General features: G+C 43.1%; 1 protein-coding gene across 4 annotated transcripts in view; it reads left to right on the forward strand.

The window, feature by feature from the left end:
* Nucleotides 1–23,276, forward strand: part of SDK1 (sidekick cell adhesion molecule 1) — a 419,203-nt gene that overhangs the window by 362,302 nt on the left and 33,625 nt on the right. For 3 of the 4 annotated variants that reach the window (XM_069810300.1, XM_069810299.1, XM_069810301.1), the window contains 3 exons: nucleotides 4,148–4,283; nucleotides 6,172–6,231; nucleotides 8,225–8,326. In XM_069810300.1, coding sequence (XP_069666401.1) covers nucleotides 4,148–4,283; nucleotides 6,172–6,231; nucleotides 8,225–8,326 — 298 coding nt within the window. The remainder of the gene's footprint in view (nucleotides 1–4,147; nucleotides 4,284–6,171; nucleotides 6,232–8,224; nucleotides 8,327–23,276) is intronic. The other variant, XM_069810302.1, reaches the window with a different exon arrangement.

Consider the following 23,276-nt stretch of genomic DNA (forward strand, 5'->3'; position numbering starts at 1 on the left):
TGGGACAGCGTCCCACGAACATAATAAGGATAGCTTTGGACAGATTGCATTAGAGTGAAAAATGTACATACGTGTTTACAGTACAGATGGGGCTCCTTGCGTTTTTGGAGAAAAAAAAATATATGTATGAGGGTCTGTTTATTGCTATGCAGCAGCACTTTAAAAATATGCCTGGCTGTACTGCTGGGTTGCTGGCCCAAGTTCACACAGCATAATACTAAGCAACAACATTGCTTACAGCATGTTGAACAAATAGAAGACATGTTGAACTGTTTTGCCAAAGGAATTACGGAGAGATGTAAATCTACCACCCCACCTACAACTAAAGCCCACAGTAAAGAAAAAAGGTATACAAGGAGAGGAAAAAGAGGAGGTGAGGCATGATGTACTGCAGAAATAAACATTCCCCCAATTGACTGATTATTGGTGTGTAGTTAATGTGAAATAGGTAGTTGTTTAGGTAATTGGATGCTTTTTATTTCATGAAAATGAAATGGGGTTGTTGTGCCAGAGCCATCTCAAGGGAGTTGTGGGCGATTATATGTCATTACTACATGTATATTAATAGGTCCTGGTAATTCAGCCGTACTATATTTTTCAAATAAACAAAAATCTTCAACTCCTACAATAGCCTCCAATTAAGAGGAAGTTTCACAGCAGTGTCTAAGAAATAATGTAAACTGAAAACAGCAGTCAAGCTAAATGGGAGAGTAGATTTCCAAGCAAAGCTAAATTTTTAACTTTGAGCTGTGTTAATAATTCACAAAACAAACTCTAGATGCACTATCTGTGCTTTCAGCTGCTTGGTCCAATCAGTCCGTTATTTTTAAATTTAAAGTAGGAAGAAAATAAGTAACTTCCATTGAGGTCTCTTGTATCAATAATGCAAGGTTATTTCAAATGTTCTGGAGGATGTTACAGTTAACATCAGGACCGTGTACTGTTCTGCTTCTACCTTAGAGATAACAATTATTCAAACTTGCATTTTAGTCGTTTTTTAAATTATTTTTAAACAGCACAAAAATGTTTCTTACTTCTGCACAACATTACAGACTGCCACTCATAATCATTTTACCTATTTCAGCAGATCCCTGAGGCCTTCCTACAAAATCCTAAATAATCCATTACATCAAAAGCAGAGTTTTGTCCATGAAAGACAGATAGGAAGGGGAAGACCTGACCTTTTAGCAGAGTACCCTTTTCAGGAAAGAATCATCATTTCCATGGCAAGGGGAAAGACAGTTTTCAAGCCATTTATTTTCTGAGCTTTCCTGTCCTAAATTTAAAGGAAGGAAAAAATGGAGAATCACATGAAAGCATAAGAAAACAATGCTTGCTATCAACACATCAGTCTTGTACCACAATAAGGAATGAAGCTTTATCTGTTAGGCAGTTATATGGCAGAGCAGGGAATAACAGTCTCTTTCTCAGCTTCAGCAGTGTTTTCCTTTTAAGATTCTGTAGGAATTCCCCCTCAACTTCTTTTTTTAAATTGAAAAAAACCAAACATATATTAATAGGTAAAATAGGAAAAGACATCGAATCTTTCCAAGAGCACCTTCCCTCTAGGTAATAATTAACAGAAATACAAATCCATGTAATGTTCACAGGATTTTTTTCGTTGTGTGAAGTTTATTTCCACGCTGGATAGGCTTTGTTTTCTTGCAGCCTCTCTCCCCCTTTGTGGTGATGCACTCAAGATGTGTCCTGGTGGGACAGTGCCCCCTTTACCCTGTCTCTGGAGAAGGTTGTCCTCACGTTTTGCGTTGCGACTCCCCCCTGCCAGGACAGAGGGAGACAAGGACACTGCCTTGCTGCGGAGCCCTTCTCTGCTAGCGAACCATCAGGGCTAAAGCAACTTCAGTGTAATATAGAAAACAAAAGAGGAAAGTCAGAAGATTGGAAAAGGAAAAAAAAAAATCGCGGCAGATATACTAGTAATTGCCGGTAAACCATATTTCATCTCCTCCACCTTGTGGAGGAGAACGTTTCAGCTGGTCTATGAGCGATCACATCATCAGGCAGCCCTGGAGAAGGCTGTCGCTTTGTTCAGTCTATTTGCTCGGTCCCTTGGACAAAGGGCTCAATCTGAGACCAGGAAAGGCTGTTGTACAAGAGGTTGATTTATTTGCCTTGTAAAATGGAGTCTGAGAGGGAATATGATTGCCCTTTTTAAAATACACCATGGGAGTAAACACCCCATAGGGAGAAGAACTATTTAACCCAAAAAGCAACGTTAGCACAGGAACAAATGGTTATAAACCTGCTATGAATTATTTAGATTAGAAACTAAACGAAGGTTTCTCACTGCCCAAGTAGTGAGGCTTGGACCGGCTTTCCAACAGGAATACTGGAAAGCAGGAAAATCAGCTTGTTTTCTGGCGGAGGTTGCTCCGTTTGTGAAAAGGACTCGAAGCAGCTGACTTTCTGCAGTCTGGAGGGCCTCATCCTGGTGCTTCTTGAGGTCCCTCACAATCCTGTATTCCTAGACCATTCTGGAATGCAGATGCTAAATAATAGTGAAAGCTGGTCAGAGCTTCTCCAAAGGATGGAGCACAATAATGACCATGACACAATGATGAATGAGGTTCTCCAGCCATGCAGAGTAAGTACAGCAAGATCTTGGGACTATTTGGATTGCTTTCGGCAGGCTCTGGGCAGGACTGCTGCAAAAGAAGGTGGCTTCGTGCAGGAGCAGTTTTTGCTCCTGGCAGCTGTGTAGCTTTCTTACACTCTGGTTCATGTAATTTTCTTTTTTGGTTTCCATAAACTGCAATCTTTCTACTTAATTCCTTCAGCCCTCACCCAAAGCCAAGTCCTTTGCACTGAGACAGGACAGCCCTCTCTCTCCTCCTGCCATCTTAATGAAGTAATGGAAAATTCTTGTCATTTCTGGAGGCAGAATGCTCAGTTATTACCAAATATCTTCCTCCTTTCCTGTAAAAATATTCTTACTTTCTTCATTAAAATTACATGTGGTATTACCTTCTATTGTGACAGCATTTCACACCAGCACTTAATTTTTCCACAATGGACAGAAGGTTTTTCTTAGTAAAGTTCTCAAGACTGCTAGGGATCTTTTTGGATTAAAGGTGAGATCATCATTAAAATCCTTTTCATTTGTACTTTCAGCCCCTTAAATTTCAGTACAAGAATCTTTAGAAGACAAATGGCTCAGGGCATCTTTTCTTCTCTGTAGTTCTTAGCCTGTATTAGACTCATGAAAGTAATTTTTTTCCCGAACATGAAGAATCCCTTTGCTTGTCTCTGTTTAAGCGAGCCATTCAGACAAAATTCTCCTTTTCAGTGTACTGGCTGTATATCTGTATCTGAAGGAAGATGTGAGGGGCTGCTGAAGAATCCTTGCTGAGGTGCTATGTCTTTGAGTGTCTTCCAAGATGTTGCAGAAGAAAAAAAAAAAACGTGTATCTGAGCCAGCCCAATGGCCGTACGTACTGTACTGCTCTAAGCTGTTACGGAGACCTGGGTTTGCCTGTGGGACTGGACTTATGCAACACACCAGAGTCCGTCATACCATGACTCCTCTCTAAATGCCTCTCTGAGGCTATTGGACCTATTTTCATCTTCCTAATTAAAGCCAGAATACACCAGTTCTTTGTTATTTTCTCATCAGTCTTCCAGTAAAATAATGCCAAATGAAGAATGTTCTATGAACAGTCCCCAAGGAAAATAGCCACTAAAGAAATTCTGTCTTTGACAAAATAATTTGTTTCTTTTCATCTCAGAAGACATGAAATACCGTTTTGTTGTTCCACTGCTGGTGGCCAGCAACATGCATTTTCAGGGATATGCTTATTTATATTCTTCATCACACACGAGTTTCCGTGGACCAAGAAGGAAGGGAGCTTAGCTCTTGGTGTAGTGCATCAGGTGTCAGGTTTTACGTAAGGAACCTTTTGTAATCACCACAGCTGAGTGAAATCATTAAAGTTGCCTTTAACTTGTGTTTTTCAAATTACACAACCTTTGACCCCGTATATTATTAATGGCTATTTTCACCAGAGAGCACTGTGTCCCTTCGCACAGGACCGGTGTCAGCTACTGCCCGTTGCAAGGGACGTTTGTTGCAATGCACGTCTTAACAAATATCTTCCAAATTAACTTTCTTAATGTGAATGTTTTTCAGCCACCCAAAGTCGAGAGTCTAAACGGTTTGCTGTTGGGATACCGGATCTACTATCGGGAGCTGGATTACGACACTGGAGCTGGAACAGAATCCAAAACCATCCAGAACCCTTCAGCTTTAAGAGCAGAGCTCACACGTAAGCCTGTGTTTTGGACCCTATAATATCCCAGAATGGTAATCCGTCGTTACACCAGACGCTATATGACCTCTTGCCCCGTGGAAATAACACACAATTGTGTTTAAGAGTGCTGGGGATAATTTAGCTTTTACACAATCAGGGTGAAGGTGCTGGAAAATGCTAATAGCTTCTGTCTGGTCAGCATCGCTTGTAATGGTACATGTTAATCTATGCCAGCATGCTTGAATTGATGTTCTGTCCCCCATGTATCCTCTGATTTCCTGCTTTCTGCTACCTCCATTTCATTATTACCCTGGTATACTTTGTTCTGCCATCAGACAAAGAAGAGAGGGACTTCATTTTCCTCAGCTGGGAACCTTTTTCTTCCTTGCTATTTTTTAATAGTTTTTATAATTGACATTTTGTTTTTCTTTTTGCAGTATAAGAAAACAGCCGAGGAGACATTTTAAATAGAATCTTTACAATTTCAAAGTGCTTGTCCCTATTTTGGAAGAAAAGTGCAAAAATGAGCAAGAATTTTAAGGTGCATGCTTGCCATGTTAGTCACTGGGGTTTTTGGCTCACATGGAAAGAAAGTGGAAAGGGAGAGGAATAATAGAAAAATGAAAAGGATTTTTAGACAAAGGCTAGAAAGGAAATCAGAGGGAAGAATAGGCAGAATAAGATAATGGGAGGCAAAGATGTAAGCACTCGGTAGCCTGACCGATATGGTCCAGCAATGAGACGTGCTCATGGAGGGACCAGCTTTTGTCCTGTTTGATGTCAGCGGAATAGTCAGAATAACATAATACCCACTCTAAGAGCAGTAGAATAGGGTTGAGTGAGACTATTTTAGTATCTTACATCATCTTCCATGTTTTCCGGAACCCATAAAAGTGGTTTCTACAAAAGCAAGAGTGATCTTTGCGGGGGTGTGGAAAAAGTGGATGCTTTAAATATAACGTAAAGACCTAACTCTGACCTCACTTACATGGTCAGCGCTAAATGAGACTTCTCAGACTCTATAGAGTTTTAGCAAGGATGGAGTAGAGATGTAAAGCTCCTATAGGTGTAGGTTTGCATAAAGGTTGTTTCCAGACAAAAGCTGAATGACTGACTGTGTATATTATCATGAAATAATGACTTTGGATGTTCTCTCGTCTCACCCATTTCTTCTTTTCCCTCTTCTTGGCTGGCCCTGCAGCTACGTTCCTGATAGCTGTAGAGTAGGAAAAAAATGTGCTGTACCTCTCCAGGGAGTCAAGAGAGAGAGAAAGGGGTGGAGACAAGTGTATTTTAAGAAAAATTTCCCTCTTTCTCCTCATAATATGACAATTCTCACCTTAGAACACCTCTCTCTATTCCTCACTGACCTGCGGTTTTGCACAGCTTAGCATATTATTAGAATTCGCTCACAGCAGGAATATTGAATTCTATAAGTGAAACTCTGGGAAATCTAACACGCATTTAAAGAAACGGGTCCTGTCCTATTGTAAGTGTTTGCTCTTTGTGGCCCGTGTTCCAGGTCTTTATCCTGCAGCTCTTCAGGTTTTGAATTTTGCATGTTGAGAAATAAGGATGTAATACAGCGTTGAGAGGTTCCCCCCTAGAAATTGTTTCATTTTTACTCATTTGTTCTATTTAATCTAGAAGTCAGAACGTTTCTGTGTTGTATATTTGTGAGACACTCTGTTTGAGGAGGAAATGAAACAGCCCTGTGTGAGTGAGATGCTTTTGATGTGTTACGAGAGTGTGATGTGATTTTATTGCCCTTCAAGGTATAGTCCTAAAGCTCAAACTGTGTATGTGTGTGCTGCATCATTTGCCTCTGTCTCTGCTGTACATCATTTGCAATAACTATTTCCTTGCACTGTAACAAGCTTTCTGCTTTGCTTACCCTGAATAGCCCAAAGCAGCTTCAAGACAGTGAACAGCAGCTCTGCATTAACGACGTATGAATTAACACGTAAGTGCACATTGCCTTTAGATGAGACTCTTTGTAATGGTTCAAAATACACTATAGGCAAACCTCTATGGTTCTCCTCAGCAGATCTAGCAGAAATCAACACAGATTAATGATTCTGCTTTCTTGAGTTTCTTTTTCTTTAAGTCTCTGCTTTCCCTACATCAAGAGACATTGATGATGCAAGTAGGTAGCTGTTGTAAAAATGTGGCTGCTGGGAAGGTAAAACATTATTGACTGTAACAACCCAGTATTGCTGATGCTAAATGAATTTTCATTCGCTTGCTACATATTTTGCAGTCCATCTGAGTTTAGCTGTATCACATCATTAGTCCTATGATTCAAGCATTGCGATGCTCAGGCATTCCATGGAGTAGGAGGCCAGTTTAGAGAGGGCCCAATGAATTTATGTGCATCTCCAGAGGTGTTTTCAATTGGAAATGAATAAAATAGCATTCGACAGAGTTAAAAAGCAAGTTGCTTTGTGGTGGTGATGGTTCACTAGATAGGTTTTGCCCAAGGCTTTTGAGTCACAGATTGTGATGGGCTAAAAAAAAAAAAAATGAAGCCCTATCCCCACTGAAACTTGCATGCATGAACTCTCATGTGTTCCATTTTCTTCCACATCCAGTTAACACTAAAATCTCCCTTGTGGCTTTTCATGGCAGCAATTAAATTTTCCCTGTACAAGCTGCCCAGTACTATATCCTATATATCTTACCATTTTTTGTTTGTTTGTTTATGAACTTAGCATCATTATTGCCAATTTGCTTGCTACATGTTTTGCAGTCCATCTGAGTTTAGTGGTATCACATCGAAAAATTATTGATGTATAGGATATCATTTACAGTATGCCTGAGACTTGGGAATCATGCTGGACTCTTGAGTCAGATATAGGAGCACAACACTTGTAAATGCTTCTGTGAAACTGAAATTAGACGCATCGGTATGATTAGGCTTATTTAACCTCACCAAACCGATGGCATACTGTCAGCCACAGAGTTAAGGGTACTATGCGATTCATGGATAGCAGAGAAAATTATCGGCAAAGGAAGAAATTTGGACACCTGGCCATGCGTGTCTTAATTCAATGCTCATTTCAATAGGGCAATTTATGTTATTGATTGCTCTCTTACTCTAATTTCACCGTTAAATATTGTAGATGATAAATATTTCTGTTAGGATTGATTCTTTCATCCTGAAAATGCAAAATCTGAAACTGCTCAGGCATTGCCTCCCCTAATGACGTTGACATGATTCTCCTCCACCCTTGTTTGCATCTGCTAATTACCTTCATACAGTTGGGTTTTTCTAGTTTTTTCACACTGCTCTCTCTTGCTCTCCTACCTCATCTGTCAGAGTAGTTTCTATATGTGAGCAAAGGAATTTGTTGCCTGGTGGCCAAATGGAGTCCAGACTTCAAAATCTCCTTTCTCTTTGTGGTTGATGTTCAGGCTGTGGTCCCTTTGAAGGAAAAGATACCCATGCAGTACTTCGAAAGGGACACCAGATTCCCCGCTGCAGATCTTCTTCTGCGCCCTCCTTCAGCAGTGACGTTCTTGAGCAGTGCAATTGCTAAATGAAGTCCCTAGGATTAGGCAAAGACTTGAAACCATGCTCCTTCCTACCAGTAGAAAGCAAAAGGCCCATAAGTTGAACATTCAAAGCAAAGTCCTGCCTTTTTCTGTTGTTAAGAACGACCTAGAGGTGTTCCTCTAGCTAGTTCCCCATCAGGAATGATTCTTCTTACTGGAGCAACGCCGTGAGGGAACACTAGAAAATCTTGCCATTTCATTGCAAAGATCCTTCATAATTATGCAAATCCTGCTGTGATGTGTGAATTAAGGGAAGATGGCAGTAGAGATTGCACTAATTGTACTGCTTAATGCTGTATTTCACAAGAGAGAAGTCTGGTGATAAAGAGGTGAGGGAGTCTAAAAAGTACCTGTAATACAGTATAAATAATTACATATAATATAATATTTTACCTTTTCAGAGTTGAAGAAATACAAGAGATATGAAGTACTAATGACAGCTTATAATGTAATTGGTGAGAGCCCTACCAGTACACCAGTGGAAGTGTTTGTGGGCGAAGCAGGTAGGTAAAAGGAAAATGAGTTGTGTTTTGGTTTTTTTTTTTAAAGTACTGACATGTTTTAATATTCTCCAGATAATATTTAATATTTGTCCAGGAGACGAATGATTTGAAAAATTCCCCGGTCATGATCACTAACAGTTTTTTGTAGCGTCCTCTCCTGGAATAGGTTGGCAGTGACGATTTCTTGCCATTTGAAAGCCAGTTGGTCTGCATGAACGAGGGGAGAAAGGGCATTTGAAAGAAAGAAGAGAAAATATTTTTGGAGTTGCAGGGGGATGACTGTTCATACCAAATTAGCTTGAGGGAAAAATTGACTCAAGTTAAAGAAGTGAAAAGTGGAGCAGAGGAAAGCCACAAGGGAAAAGAAACAAAACTACAAAACAAGGGAGACTTGGAAAGCTGGTTCTTTTATTTTATAGCTCTCTGTGTAGAGACATTGCCTGCGCACCACACCTTGCTGTATTTTTACGCTCTTGGAAGTAAAGAAGACACTGTGTCTGGTTTAATGCTAGCTTTGAAGGCACAGATGATGATTACTCTCAGGAACATACAGACTCTATAGCTGCATCCAGCCTCTACAGCAGCTGAGGGTCAGTGGCACTATTCGTGCCTTTACTTACTATGGATCTAGTGCACGAATCCAGGCTGTATTTATGAAATGTAACTTGCTGATCATTTTAAAATCCCTCCATTGGAAGGCCAGAGGCAGAAATCAGGATGAGACAGCTAACTAGACACTTCTTTGAAGGCTTTGTGAAACAGGTGATTTTGCAGAGCCCAGATAACCAGCAGCTGAGTCTGTTCTTCTCAGTAACTCTAGCTGAGAAGTGCAGGACTGGAATAGCTGATGTCTTCCTCACAGCCACGGCGGCGGTGCAGTATTTATGGTGACCCCAGCTGGAGAGAGGCTGGCGCCGAAATAGTTGTTAGTTATGGTATCAATTTCTGCAGCAGCGTCTTTTGAAGCTTAGAACAAGAATAGGCGACACGCACCCTCCTGTTGTTCAGTCTGCCGCCGTGAACGAATCTGATTACGCTTTTGTTCTTCTGTCTCAAGGCTAGGATGTAGAAGCTATCAAACCCAGCACTAATTCATTTTATTAATATTCATTAACTATTCTATTGCTCAAAACTAAGCAAAGCACATTTTTTTAAACTCTACTTAACCTTTTCATTTCAAATGTGGTGTAACATTCACTATCTTTCTCTGAAAACATCATAAATTAATCAGAGCAGCATGGTTCTGGAGAGACAGCTGGCAATATTTACATTTTTTTCTAGTTTGCTGCTGCTCCAACTTACTTCTGCAACTGCAGCAAAGAAAGCCCCAAGTGGAACAAACTGTATCTGGCTTCAAAATACATTTTTGTTTCAGAGCTAAATATCTCACTGCTGCAAATGGAGCCAGCACTTGCATTTATACACATGTACATGGCACAGAAGATCACCTGGGGAAAACAAGGAAATGCTGTTATATTGTGTCTTTTAATCCCACGGTCCAGGTCTTCCTCATCGTAACTCAGTCAGGGAACAGGGCAGTGGAAGGAGCTGAACTTGGGAGGAAACTGAGATATCCAGGAGACCTCCTTTCACAGGCAGGGCTGGTATATCTGAAGTCATAGCGCGACTCAGATGGTTTTTTAGAAATACTGGATTTACCTCTGGTTAGGGACAATCCAGGTTCATGCGGTAGAAATGATGAATGTAGGATCTTCCTGCCGGTTTTCACTCTCGTTGTGTGAAGTTATTATGCTTTGTTATATAACTGCCTCTTCCACCTCCAGAACTGGCTGTGATTTATCCTGTGAGTAAAGTGATTGGAGCTGGTATTGCAATTTAAGTTTTAAATTGATTTGTGACACCTTTGAGTTAAAGTGTGCTGTGGAAATACAAGTTTTTGTTGTTATTGTTTGCTTGATGTTCTTACCCATGGTAAAGGCAGTTAAGCAGCAAGCTGGAAAAAATGGGTCTGCTTAGCTTCAGCAATGGAGCATCCATGTTAAAAATAGAGAAAACCTTCCCAATAAACAACAAGTGCTGACAACACAGGCATAGCGCTGAACACAAAATGAATGAAGGGGACCAGTCCCCGGTCTGAAAGCCTCAGATAACTTACGTCTCAGTACTGTTAAACGGTGCTTCATTCTGCCGTAAGGGTTGCAGTAATTCTGGTAGGCGCGAGAATGTTCCTCTCTTGGTTGTAAAAAGGAATATACTGCACGTGCCTTTGGGGAAATGTGCTAGAATTAGGCCAGCTCAGTCAAAATTTCCAATTCTGTGCAGTTCTGGTGGGTGTTTCGTACAGCGTGGGGCACCTGCAAATAACAGTGACAGTTGATGGGCTGTTCAGCTTCTGTGTCTGGTGCAGCCAGACAAGCAATGCAGAAGGAGGAGTGTCTGTAATTCCTTCCTTCCCTCTTGCGCTCTCCCCTTTTTAGATTTGAAGAGTTTCCTGTCATCATATCTGGATTTTTACAATAAAAGCTCCAGTAGACAATGGAGCCCCCTGACAATCTTGGGGAAAAAAGCCATTTAAACCAACCTTCTGGCAGTTTTGCCAATCAAATGAGTAAAAAGCATCCGAATGGGGAGTCTCTCTCGAGCCCTTGAGTGCCGTTGAGCTGCACCTCAGCCAACAGCCTCCTTGGGCAGCCCAAGTGCTCAGGTCTCACTTACCTCTGACTGATGGGCAGGAGGAAATTTTGGGAGAGAACAACCTGCTGGTAGGCAACAGACCTCTGTATCCTGACTTGCCTGGGGAATAAAAGGAGCTGGATGCAAGTGTTTTGGGGTTTTTGTTCTTTGTTTGTTTGGGGTTGGGGGGTTTTTTTGCTACACGTGGAGCAAAACCTTTTTGTTGTTACAGTAGCCCATAAGATCAAAGCCCCGGCAAAGGCTCCATTGTGAGTTCTGCCTGGACGTTCACAAAACTCGCTGGCGTGGAGAGCAATTCTTCGCCGTGCCAGGAGAGCGGGCTGGGAGTCCTTGCGCTCAGCGAGGAAGGATGCACTGCCTGCTCAGCCTGAACAGAGCTGGTGTCCTTCCCCCACCTGCCTCAAGCATCTGGATCCTTCTCATCCGTGCACCAGAAGATCCTCGTAACGTTGCCTTTTTAGAGCTGGCTGCAGCTCTGCCCTGCTCGTTAGAGAACCATGCGCATCTCCCGACAAATGACAGAAAAATTGAAAGCCATCACTTGCAGAAATTAGGAAGGGAGTCACAGCCCCGTCGGCAAGCCCCCTTCTCGCCTTGTTAATTCATTTAACAGTTCAGCTGTCAGGGATGCCGGCTTTGATTGGGAAGGCAGTGAGTGTTCAGCGAGAGGCTGGGTACTGATATTCATCCCAGCCCTAAATGCAGCTGCTACCAGAGGTGCTGTTCTGCTCGACTGAAATTAAGACTCTGTTAGAGCAGCCACTATATCAAGAGCATTATTCTACCAGGTCGCTGTCACTATCTGATTGTGTGGTGGGCTCTGGAGTTCAGGAGACTCCACTACCTGCATTTTAATTAAACAGAAATCACAGGTTTGGGGCAGGTGTGCTTCACCTAATTTGGGAAGGTGAATAAAATGGAAGGCAGCAATACAAATCCTGTGCTAATGAGCCTGCAGCCTCCAGTGCTTCTCCCGTATACTGCAAAGCTGTTCTGGATGAAAAATAATGGAATACATAATTTCTTCCAGCAGCTGCTGCTGGAGGAGAGCACATGTGTGCAGAGAGGAGGTAGCAGAAGGGGTGAAGTGCACCAAGAGACACTAGCCTTTAAAGAGGTTGTAAATCCATTTGTGTGAAGAAGGGAGTGATGTGTGTCATTATAACTGATGGTGACATCGGTGACCTTCAGAATTCACAAGAACTGATGAGGCTGGTTTGTTGTTGTTCTTTTTAATAATGGTCTCTGAGAGGTGGTTCTGCAATGGGAAAGGCAAGGAGTAAAAAGAGCTGGGAGACAGATCTCTTTCTTAGAAGTCCTTCGTTGAAATGCCGCCTTGATTGTGCCATCATCTTTCAGAAGAGGTTTCCTGGCTGTCTCACTTTCTTCCAATTGAAACTGTAGCTTGGAAAGGAACAGGAGTGAAACAGAGGAACAACTGCTTCTTAGCTCTCTTTTCTTACCGTCTTCAAAAACCTGCATCTATCTCTTGGTGCAAAGCTAGCAGACACCAAAATAAATTTCCCACTGTTACCTGCAATTATTTTCATCTGCCCTCCTGCTGGCAGCTCCACAGGTGTTTCTGGAGTTCACAAACTTTATTTTGTCCACCCTTAGCTGAAACATGCAGGGAAGCTCTGCTCTGCCAGTAATGTCAGGGGAAGCACTCAGAGCTGCCTGGCCATCTCCAGCATTTTATAGGCAAGAAATAGAAACCATCTGGAAAGCTCCAAAACCAGAAATAGTAATTTGGGTTTGGGGAGAGAGAAGACAAAATAGAAGAAGCCATGCTAAGGCGAAAGAAGCCTCGTAAGGAAGCAAAGACTTGACTCCAGGCACCTGGCTCCCCTTTAGAAGCTGTTTCTAGTAAAGAGCTCTTGTCCCTTCTTACCTGCTTATCTGTGCTTGGGCAATGTCCCGTTGTCATTTGTGCTGATGCCAGAGGTTGTCAGAACAAGGCTGCCTTTTCCCTGAGTGTTTTCATCTCTTTCTGCAGGCCTCTCTCTTTCCGTGTGTTCGTACAAAACACACTACGTGGTGTCACCTCCCCATCGCAGGTCGATTTTTGGGGAAGGGAGTCCCTCAGCGCTACCTTGGGCCCCCCTTTCTCTTATAGCCCAGAAGCTTTATCTCCTTCTCTGCCCCGAATGTAGCTGAGAAGATGCTGTGCGGAGAAAGTCCCCTGTGCCTCCTTGTTAACAGCCTACAAGAGGAATGACAACATTTCAACACATTAGAGCTGGCAGCTTCAATCAGTCCGCTGTGGCCCCCTTGGCTGTTTTCTCCTATCTGTTGGGGACACGTGGGCCGTGTCCCTCGGTGGGTGATGGGGGTATGCAGATAGGGAGCACGTCGCTACTGGCACGGCTAGAACAGGGTGGGCATTTCCATCCCCGACACTACTGGAGGAGAGAAGGATTATTGTGGCCTTTTCACATTGCAGTAGTCTAAAACCTGTCAGCCTAGGGATGGTCTCTTCCCTTGATAAACAAAATGGGATGGAGGGAAGCTATTGGAAAATAGTATAATAAAGAAATTAGTGGTTTCACTTGCTCAAGCTTTAAACAAAGGGGTTGACCTTCCTTGGCACTTTAAAAGCTCTAAGCCTTTGAAATGTTAAGGTATTTGCCTTTTAATCGTTGACACTTCCGAACATCCGCAAAAGGCTACTTTTGGGGGGTGGCAGGGTGTTTGAAACATTGATTTTCCTTTTCCCCTCCCCTTTAAATTCGAAGAATCTGCAGAGCTGTTCCAACATCATGCTCAATTGTGAATGAGCCTTACACACAGCCGTTCTGGGAATGCCCTGCTCCAGGAGTGGCACTGGGTTTTCATCCTGTCCCCAGTGTCTTTCTCTCTAAGGAAGGAGAAGTTCTCTGAGCTCAGAGTTAAAGATCCAAGCCATGTTCTCCAACAGTGCGCTAAAAGAGAATAAAGCCAGAGCAGAGCAAGAAAGGGAAACTATAGGAAGATGGAGAGGGGAAAAAAGCGGTGAGACATTTCTTTTTTGGACTGGGAAATAAACCTCTTTGCAGTTTCTCTTGCATTGCTGGAAACCGTTACGCCTGTATCCCAACAGCATTCCATTTCTGAGAGCAGGATCAGCCACTGGGTACATCCCGTCAGTATTTCTCAGTGGATTTTAAACTCCTCCAGACTCACTCTATGCATGGTTTCCACTTGGGGCTTGTCTGCAGCAAGTCCAATTTGGATTTGTTGTTCCCATCAATGCAGCTCCACTGGTGGTAATAGCAGTATAGATAGCACTCGGCTGCATTATCTAATCCTGCAGGGCTGTGACAGGATAGTAAAAAATAACAAACTAAAGTGTGCCTACATTAGAGCATTAGTCATTCCTTGTGTGTTTCTGGTATTGCTGCAATGCTGGGGAATTATGGATATGAATTTTTCTATATAAACCTTGGCTCTCTTTCCTATTCAAACCGGCTACTTTTTTTTAAGGGTTGTTTTACGTTCTTAAACTATTTACAGATGAGCACAAAGGTTTCATAATTAAACTTCCAAATTTGGTAGCTTAGCTCAGTAGCTGCTCTTATAATGGTAAGACAGAAAGTAACTGTGCCAGTGTGAGTCTGTGGAAGAAGTGTCCTTAATGTCAACATGTCAAAAAGACATCCCTGCAGCTCTCTGGAGACTGAAATCTAATGTCAAGGCAGAAGGAAGCAAAGTCTAAGTGAGAGTCGTACTGCTGTCAAAGCAAGTTATTCTACCATACAGGAAAAGGAATTTTAAGAGAATGCACTGGAAAGCAGTGTCCAGATTGAGACATAGATTTGATGGGCTTATTTGACATCTTTAATTCTCCATTGGCAATCCAGAAGCTCCCTAAAATGATTTGCAATGTTTTCATGCTGCAAGTAAAAGCTGAATGCGCGCCTCATTAACAGCTCATTAAGTTGTTAATATTGGTCATAAGCAGCCTTTGGTACAGCACAATGCTTTATACAGTGCGGCAGCTCCTGCTTAGCTCTAGTGTAATTGCCTCTTTTTATCACGTCTCAATGTAGGAAAGATGGTTTTGTCCAAGCAAAAATATCATCAGGTTTTGATCAACTGTGCTTGTTTATCTCTGCCTCGGGTGTGGGTGGCGTTGGGCTGCCATTGCCATGCGACGTTTTGCTCAGATGATGAACTTCCATCTCAAAAACCCAACAGTTTGATGTCGATTTTCAGCACTGACTGTAGCCCGAGACCGACAGACTCTCCGTACTCAAATTCATCATCAGGACTCCTGTCTTTGTTCTGTAGTTGGTGCAAGCAGCAGTGGGAGTGGTAGGACAAATTAGCTGTTCTGCTGCAGTGTTATATGTCCTGTGAAGAACCGAGTGCAGGGACATCCCTGCACAGTACACAGAGGGCAGAGGGATGAGAAGCCTGATCGTGTATGCAAAGCCTTACAGAACTAACAGCAGAGCTACTCCATTAAAAGCAAAGGAATTAACCTTCCTTTCAAAAACATGAGCCATCAGTAGTAAAGTAAAACGGACCATAAATTGCACTGGTAAAGAAGCGGGGAAGCCCTGGCTGATAACTCGTATTCAAGCAGACACGGGCTGGAGTTTGAGTATTTTTGACTAAAGGGTTATATTTGCAGCCAAATTTCTATTTCCTCTAATTGTGCAGTCCTGCTCCGCTTGTTTTCAGTCATCCTGGGATATGTGAGCAAAATGTTGTAACTATTTTCATATGGGTCTCAACTCCCGTGGCTTTGCCTCCTCTGTACGGCTTTGCTGTGAAGCCAGCTGTAGAGAAACACAGTTGGTTTTCTTTTCTGACATCTGTTTGCTGTATCCATCGTCAATCATGGAACTGGAGGCATTTCAGGTTGCCTGTCGTAGACTGAAAACAAAAAAGTTGCCATTTTTTCCTATGAAATATGAATTAGCAATTTTCTAAACTATTTTGGCCACAGCGATCTGGACACTGAGATGATATGGGGGTATAGGACCACAGTGATGAATTCAGGGACGCTAGGACTGCAAAACAAATACCGAAAGAGAAAACTCTCACTCAGAGTGGAGAAAATGTAAATTTAATCTCTCTCTCCCCAGGAGCACAAGATCACAGTCCTCCATGGGCTCCCTGGGGTTCCCTGACCATTGCAATCTGTAAATCCTAAATTAATCCCTCATGGGGGTCAGCTACCCAGACTTGCATTAAAGCCACAGCGAAAGGTTATCGCAGTGGCAGATCTCACCTGCTCAGTTTGACTTTTTTCTGATACGGCTTTTAACATTTGGTATATGGCAAACCCAGTGGAGATTCACCCTAATTATTTGACACGCTCTCTTGACTTTAGTGGAGCATAAGGAGTTGTCAGTGCTTATTAGGCTTTAGTAGGTGCTGCCGTTACTGTTAGTGAACATTAAGTGGATGCTTTTGTCAGCTGCCATGAACTTGTGGTATTATGACATTAGAGTGTGGGATTAACAAATTATAGTGAGTGGAACATGACTATAAATGGAGGAGGAGGAGTCTTGGGAACCAGAGAACATGGGGAAATAGTCTGAAGTAGGTAATTTTGCCTCTAACGGGTAGACTTTTTCCAGAGAGTTGAGAGCGCTACTTTCCCACCTGGTGCTGCTCCCGCTCCTCCCGGTGCACATGAGGGAGCATCAGGCCAAAGCACCAAACACTCAGCAGTTCTTCCCCATCCCTTGCACCCTTGAACACCCTTCAGTACCTCCTGGGGGGTGAATCCTGCACTCATCAGAGCTGGCGCTGCTCTCAGGTACACAACTTTCCTACTGGGTTAGCTCTACTAGCTTTAGCAGAGCTAACCCTAATTTGCATTGATGTAAGCGAGAGGGGATTTTAGCTCGTAGGTTTACGCCTGTATGTTTGTTTGCGCATACCTAATGCTTGTCAGGCTCTTGCTGTTCCTGCTCGTGGGTCCGTCTCTGCTGAGTGATGGGCTACCTGCCTGCGTCTGATCGTATCCTTGTTGACACGAAAGAAACAGAGGAAAAAGCTCATTTTATTATTTTCCCCCTTCCTGTTTTAACCACCTGTATGCCCTTTCCAGAGGCAGTCTGACAGTTCTGTAAGGGCTTTTTACTTTTGGGCCAGGCGCTCTCAGTCCATTGATGGATAATCTCCATACGCAATGTGATAGCCTGTTTTAGGTTTGTATTAGCTAAGTAGAACTGTGGGCTTCAGCAAAAGAAAAACATGTAGTCTTTGTTTGCAGGTCCTAAGTATTTCGCAGCACCGCTCTGTGAGATTCGCCTCGGTTGTAGGCATTGTAATGAGATCACGGTAACCTTTTCTGCATCACTTGGATCGAGTTGGCCCCATGAAAATCCTGGATTGCACAAGGCTCACTGGAAAATCTGAACCCTGTATTAAAAGATTAGTAATCACAGCAACAGTGTTTTCGCCACCACTGGAAGAGATGGTGAGGGACAGGATGAGAATTACTTCTGCTTGAGTCACTTGCCAGTTTATGAAGGTTCTTCATGAATAAGTCATATCCGTGGAGGTTTCCTCAGAACATGATTGCCTCCTCAGTTCAAAAAAATGGCATCGGCAGATAACCTCCTAGAGTCTGGGTCCATGGAAAGGATACTCCATTTCTAGTCCTTGGTTCATATCGAAGTTTTTCCAATAAGCGCAGTGAATGTCACCTCTCCCTCTTTCCTCCCTCCCCGCTGCCTCCCCCCATATCTCTGCAGATGCTGAAGACATGCCTAGCCAACGTTGGGAAGCTTCCCAGTGCTAAGCAAAGAAGCTGGGGATGTTACATTTGGGTATCATTTGCAGCTGCTTTTATTTATGCTTTTTCATGACTTTGATATCCTTAAAAATTGGACGTGGCAATACACAGCTACTGTACGAAGTGTAGTATATATGGAGGAGACAAAGTGATTGCCCTCCCAGATAACATGGCACAGAGTGAAGCAATTGTGAGTGTGCTAGATTCCCAAGGTCCCCGTCCTGACAGCTATTCTCTTTCTCCTCTCCACCCCTTCTTCTCCACCAAGGTAGGTTTGTCTGTTTATCTTTCTATTTTTGCATCAATTAGATTGTGCTCCCTCTTTATCAGTGTTCATGAGGCTGAGATGTTCAAGTTCTTCTTGCATTGACTTCCATTGGTCTCCTGTACAGTAGGAAATATTTCAACTTCTCTTACGCTGGTCTATACAACCACATAAATCAACACATATATCAACATCCCTGAAAAAGGGTTATTTCCTACTAAAACCTGGCTTTTCCAGCTGCTTTAACCTCCTCCCCCACCCAGTAGGAGGTTGGGCTTCTCAAAGATGGGAGAGACCAGATAGCTCCTTTCCTGAGACTCATTTCAAGTCGCAGGGTGACACAAGCCTGACGAAGTTAAGAACTGGCAGAGCGCTAGGTTTTGGTGCCGGATTGTCACGTCTGAATAAGAGGGTAGGAGCACTCGGGTCCAATGTTAGGAAATGGAGTTGCGTTGGAGGGAACAAGACCCACGTACAAAGGATGTGGATGCCAGTCTTGTTGCATCTGAGATACATCTGAATAACCCCAGAAAGTGCAGTCCTTGGAAAAAGCGTATACTTCCATCACAAAACATAGCCTAGCTTAAAACAGCCAGAAATTGGTGGGAAACATCTTTTACGTTCTAAATATAGCTTGTGCTGCTTTGTCACAGCGGAAAGCAGCTTCGCAGTAGCTGTTTTTGAAGCACAATTAACTAATTGTTATTGAACTAATCAGCATCGCTCACGCAGCATTCCTGATGGCACAGAGGTACTGCTGCACCGGGGAAGCGTTCCTCGCTCCCACCTCTCTTTCGCAGACACTGTAAGGAAATGGCCAATAAAGACTCAACACTTTTCTCTCGTGCTGCTTTTCCTTGGTGGAAGGAATGACTGCAAACATCCGCAGATACGCCTTTTTGTTCTTTCTTGGGAGGTACCATCCTTGCATTCCTTCTCTAAGCCCATACTGCTAGAAAACCCCTTGCGTTTTTGCTTTACCCATTCTGCAGATCAGTCTCGCTGTTTTATCTGGTGACCTTCTGTTTGTTTTGTTGTGTTTGGCTTTTATAATCCACTTAACTGTTGCTTATCTATGCTATAACTTGAGGGCAGTGGCTGTGACAGAAGAAGAAACAATCTGTTCTCCACGGCACTGCAGGGACAGAACTTCAATACGGCGAGGATGGTTTAGGCTAAAAAAAAAAAAAAAAAAAATCAGAAAGCTGAGAGTTATTTTAAGAGTTATTAAAATAGGGATACACTGGCAGAGTTTGTGTGGGGACGGCAGGGAAATCTGGAAGGAGGTCAGTGATCAAGATTACACAAACATCTGACCAGCCAAGCTGATCCCAGCATGACGCGGGAGGATGGCTTGTCTGAGCCCTCTCCAAATCCTTTCCAGCTCTGTTTTCCATGACTATGTGTGCCAGGAACCAGTGGTGTAAACTTTGGAGGTGCTGCATGTGCATGCTTTCCTTGTCAGCACATGCTACGCTGAATATTGCTGTGTCTTCTCTCTTGTTGTTACTCACTAGGTAGATAAGATTACAGCTGATATCAGAACATGCTGCGACCACCCCTCCATTATAATGTGTAGACATACAGATTAGAGGCTTTTTAGGCCTGGAGCCATTTCTTTGTTCTGTGTTTATGCAACACATTGTGCAATGAGATTCTGGCCTCTAGGTGCTAACACCAAAATGCAAATATATTGATTACTAGGGAATAAAAGCAAGCATGTTCACAAAAGCACGCTTTGATGAACTGGGGGGGGGAAATGCTTGCTCGATAGAAAAGGATCAGAGGTCTTTACAAAACAGAAATTTGCTTGGGATTGCTTGGAACTGTGGGATCAAGCTGATGCACAGAAAATCTTCAGTCTCTTTCACTGCATTTTTCTCCTCATTTTTTGCCTGCATGTTTATTTAAATAGCATGAGTGTCAGGGAATCTTGTCCCAGACTTGTCTGTGAATTTCCTGACGTAATACTGGCATTACAGAAACAATTAGAAAATCAGCAGAGGAGAAATCCTTTGCTACCCAGAAATTGGAGCAGATGTAAGAGCAGCAAGGAATGCTTCATAAAAACAGTTATTAAGTTTACGCAATGAATCACAAGGATTTGTAGCCTACCTGTGCTACAGAGCATCGTGGCAACTGTCACTGAGAAAAGGAATAGTAGTTTTGTATTGATGAAAAGCTCTCGGTGCCACACAGCCCAGAGAGCAAATATCCCAAGCAAGCAGCAAGAAAAATGGAGGTGAAGCTTCTGCAATGCGCGGAGCTCCGGTGCGGGCAGGCCACTGGGGATTTTAAGCACCTTCTCTTTAAAGGTTGTAAGCATTTGCAAGCTCAAATTGACTGCAGTGTGAGCAGAGGCTGTTCAGTATGATTGGGAAATGAGGGCAGTGATATGTTTAAATGTGGATTTAGATGTGTAACTTTATTCATGGGCTCATTTTGACACTCTCACTGCATTTCCAGATAGATTTGTTGTCTTTACGTGATCCTGCCAGCTTCATCCCTGTCCATAGTTGGTATTTTTTTACTAATTGCTATACAACCTGCTCAGCCTTTCTGCTTAGTTTTGACTGAGAGTTTCAAGGAGACAATCTCAAAGGTGAACAGAAATCAGATGAGAAAAGAAATGTTTACACATATCTGCATGAGATTCCAAGGCAGGATATGTGCACAGAATTAGACTTCCTGAATATGTACTTATTTTTTCAGGGAAAGTGAAATGCTTTCCACCTGCCAAGAGCTGAGTTTGGACCCTCAGGGGTCTGTGTCGCTCCTCCTATAGTTGGTAATGTCACTAACACCTACAGCAGTGTGAGGTATGCAGCTTTAACCTTGCTTTTTATGTATGCGTGATTTCAACAGCCGTGAAAAAACTGAGAGCTCAGTAATCTTGAACTCTGCATTCCTAGAAGGTAAAAGGCTTTTGAATTCACCTTTTAAATGTGCCTGCTTTTATTGGTACAGCCTGTCCATCCATTCAGTGAATGGTTTGGGGTTTCAAACAGGTAGAGTCTTTAGGGATGTGTTTCCTTCTTTTTAAAGTATTTCATTTCACCCTTAATGTAACGTGCTGTCTGCACAGAGCCACATCAAGCGTCAGCAGCACTTTTCTGCTGTCCCTTGCTGTCAACAAGAAATCTGTGCTTAGAAGAGGAGGGACACATCAGCCTTTGAAATTGAACAGAGGGACAGACTCACAGGGCACAAAACCAAATAATTTGCATCTCGTGGAGGCTCTGGGGTAGTGAAGAGAAATATCTTTTTCTACATTGTCTTTTTTTTTTTTTTCCCCTCCCATCAAATTTTCCACCGCCGTGCCAGCAAAAGTGCAGCTCCAGCAGCAAGAGTGTCAGTGGAGAATGATCACTGGCACTTTTTAACCATTGTGTTTCTCAGACATGCTCCAAAAAGGGTTTGAGGAAAAGCGGTGTTTTTCTGGCAGCAGGCTCTTCTAATGGTCCCATCTCGGAAGCGGCAATTGTTGCAGGCTGGCACATGGGATCCAAAGAAAAATGCCATTGTAGGTACTGCTTCAGAGCTGGGTATTGAGAGCACGTTGAAGCTGTCAGCTCAGGACAGACAGCAGTGTCACTACCTAGAAAGAAAACACATCGCTAAAGTGATCCATTTTCTTCTGTGATTGTACATATTCCCGTTTCCCTGAGCGTGTCGTCATCTGCAAATCTCCGAGATGTATTTTCAGGTTTGTACTGTGTGATCAGTTTGGCCTCGCACTCTGATGCGTGCTGTGAAAGTCTCAAAATCTTGAGATTTTTGGTCCTTAACAGAACGCTGCTACGTTGCGCTGAACGCAGGCAGCCGGCCGGGTAGCTGCTCCCTTCGCTCCTCCGCAAAGTGCAGAAGAAGGGCGGCAATTAAGTGAGTGCACCCCTGCGAACAAGCTGTATTTTACTGATGGTCATTGTCACCTCGTGCATTCGCTGCATCCAGCTGGAAGGGAAACAATAACAAAAAAATTATAATAAACAAATAGTTTTAAGTGAGCACTGGGATAAAGGCTATTTTCAATTTTGCCTTTCACGTTTTAATTGTACAGCAATAATTTTGCAATAGAGTTGCCGATGGCAAACATGCAAAAGACATTAACTTTATTTATGTTTTGGATTATTAATGTGGCTGTTAAAATTCCTCCAGTTAGTTTTGATTGAATTGTTTTTTTGTGCGATTCTGTCGTTTAATGGAGCGGTAAATAAGAATTTCTGATAATGAGCCCAAGCATCTGTCACAACAACCTGGCGCTGGTTATTAACATTTCCATTAACGGCAGGGTGGGCAGTGATAATATGGAAACCACACAGTTAGAACAAAATAAATAGTTGGTGTCAGGCTGAGTGGGTGTTAATTACTATTTTATTTTATAACTCTGGGGGGAGGGAGTATTGGTAGAAAAGTGTGACTTATGAAGGTCATTCCCTCTAAAGAAAGAAGTCTCGCGAGGAACAGATAACCGGGGCTATCTAACTCGAGTAGGGAATGTTTTATCACTTCTATTTACGGCCCATAAAGGGGCAGAGAGAAAAGAGGCAGCTTTCTCAGGTGGTCTGGGTGAAGGCTATGGCACCGTGGACACGGAGAAAGGAGAAGCGTACCCTTTGCCCTGCCTTTCTCTTCCTACTTCTGGAGTTTGAACAGGACACGCTCCGGCACCTTTTCTGTAAACAGAACATGTGCTGTTTTGTTAAGACCTGCTGGAGGCAGAGACAGCAGGTCAGGAAAACAGACCGTCCTTGCTAGCTGCTGGGGAAGAAAATCCACCTGCACCAAGTTGGATCCTGACGAAGGGAAGGATGGCGTGACCCAGGTGCACTCAAGGATTACTTTTCTAGCACGGCGCCGTGCAAAGAAGAAACGCCAGGAGGGCCAGCGTGTGTATGCGAAGATATAATCAAAGCAGAGCTAACGAGTAGCAAACTAAAAAGTCATTTTGTCACACATTAAATAGTCGTTGAGTCGATTAGCGTCCGAATGGTGTTGAAGGTAATTTTAGATGGTATTTTGGCCCTAAGTCTTGGAGCCTTGCGAACAGGCTGTCAGAAAGGCTGTCTGCTGAGCGGGGGGCCGGGCTGAGGGTGGCAGAGGGGCTGCCTCGCTCCCGGTGACTTTTAGGAGGGCTCCATCAGGAGCGCGGCGTCACAGCCAAAGGCAAGTCCCCAAAGTTACCGTAGAACGAACACAACATCCTCCTTTCTTTTCCCAAGCTGCTGGCGGGCTTGAGTTGATGCAGTGTCTAAGCCGGTGTGTGCAGGAGAGAACATAACCTCCTCCGGGGG

Source organism: Haliaeetus albicilla, chromosome 22, assembly GCF_947461875.1.
Source record: "Haliaeetus albicilla chromosome 22, bHalAlb1.1, whole genome shotgun sequence".
NCBI classification, from domain to species: domain Eukaryota; kingdom Metazoa; phylum Chordata; class Aves; order Accipitriformes; family Accipitridae; genus Haliaeetus; species Haliaeetus albicilla.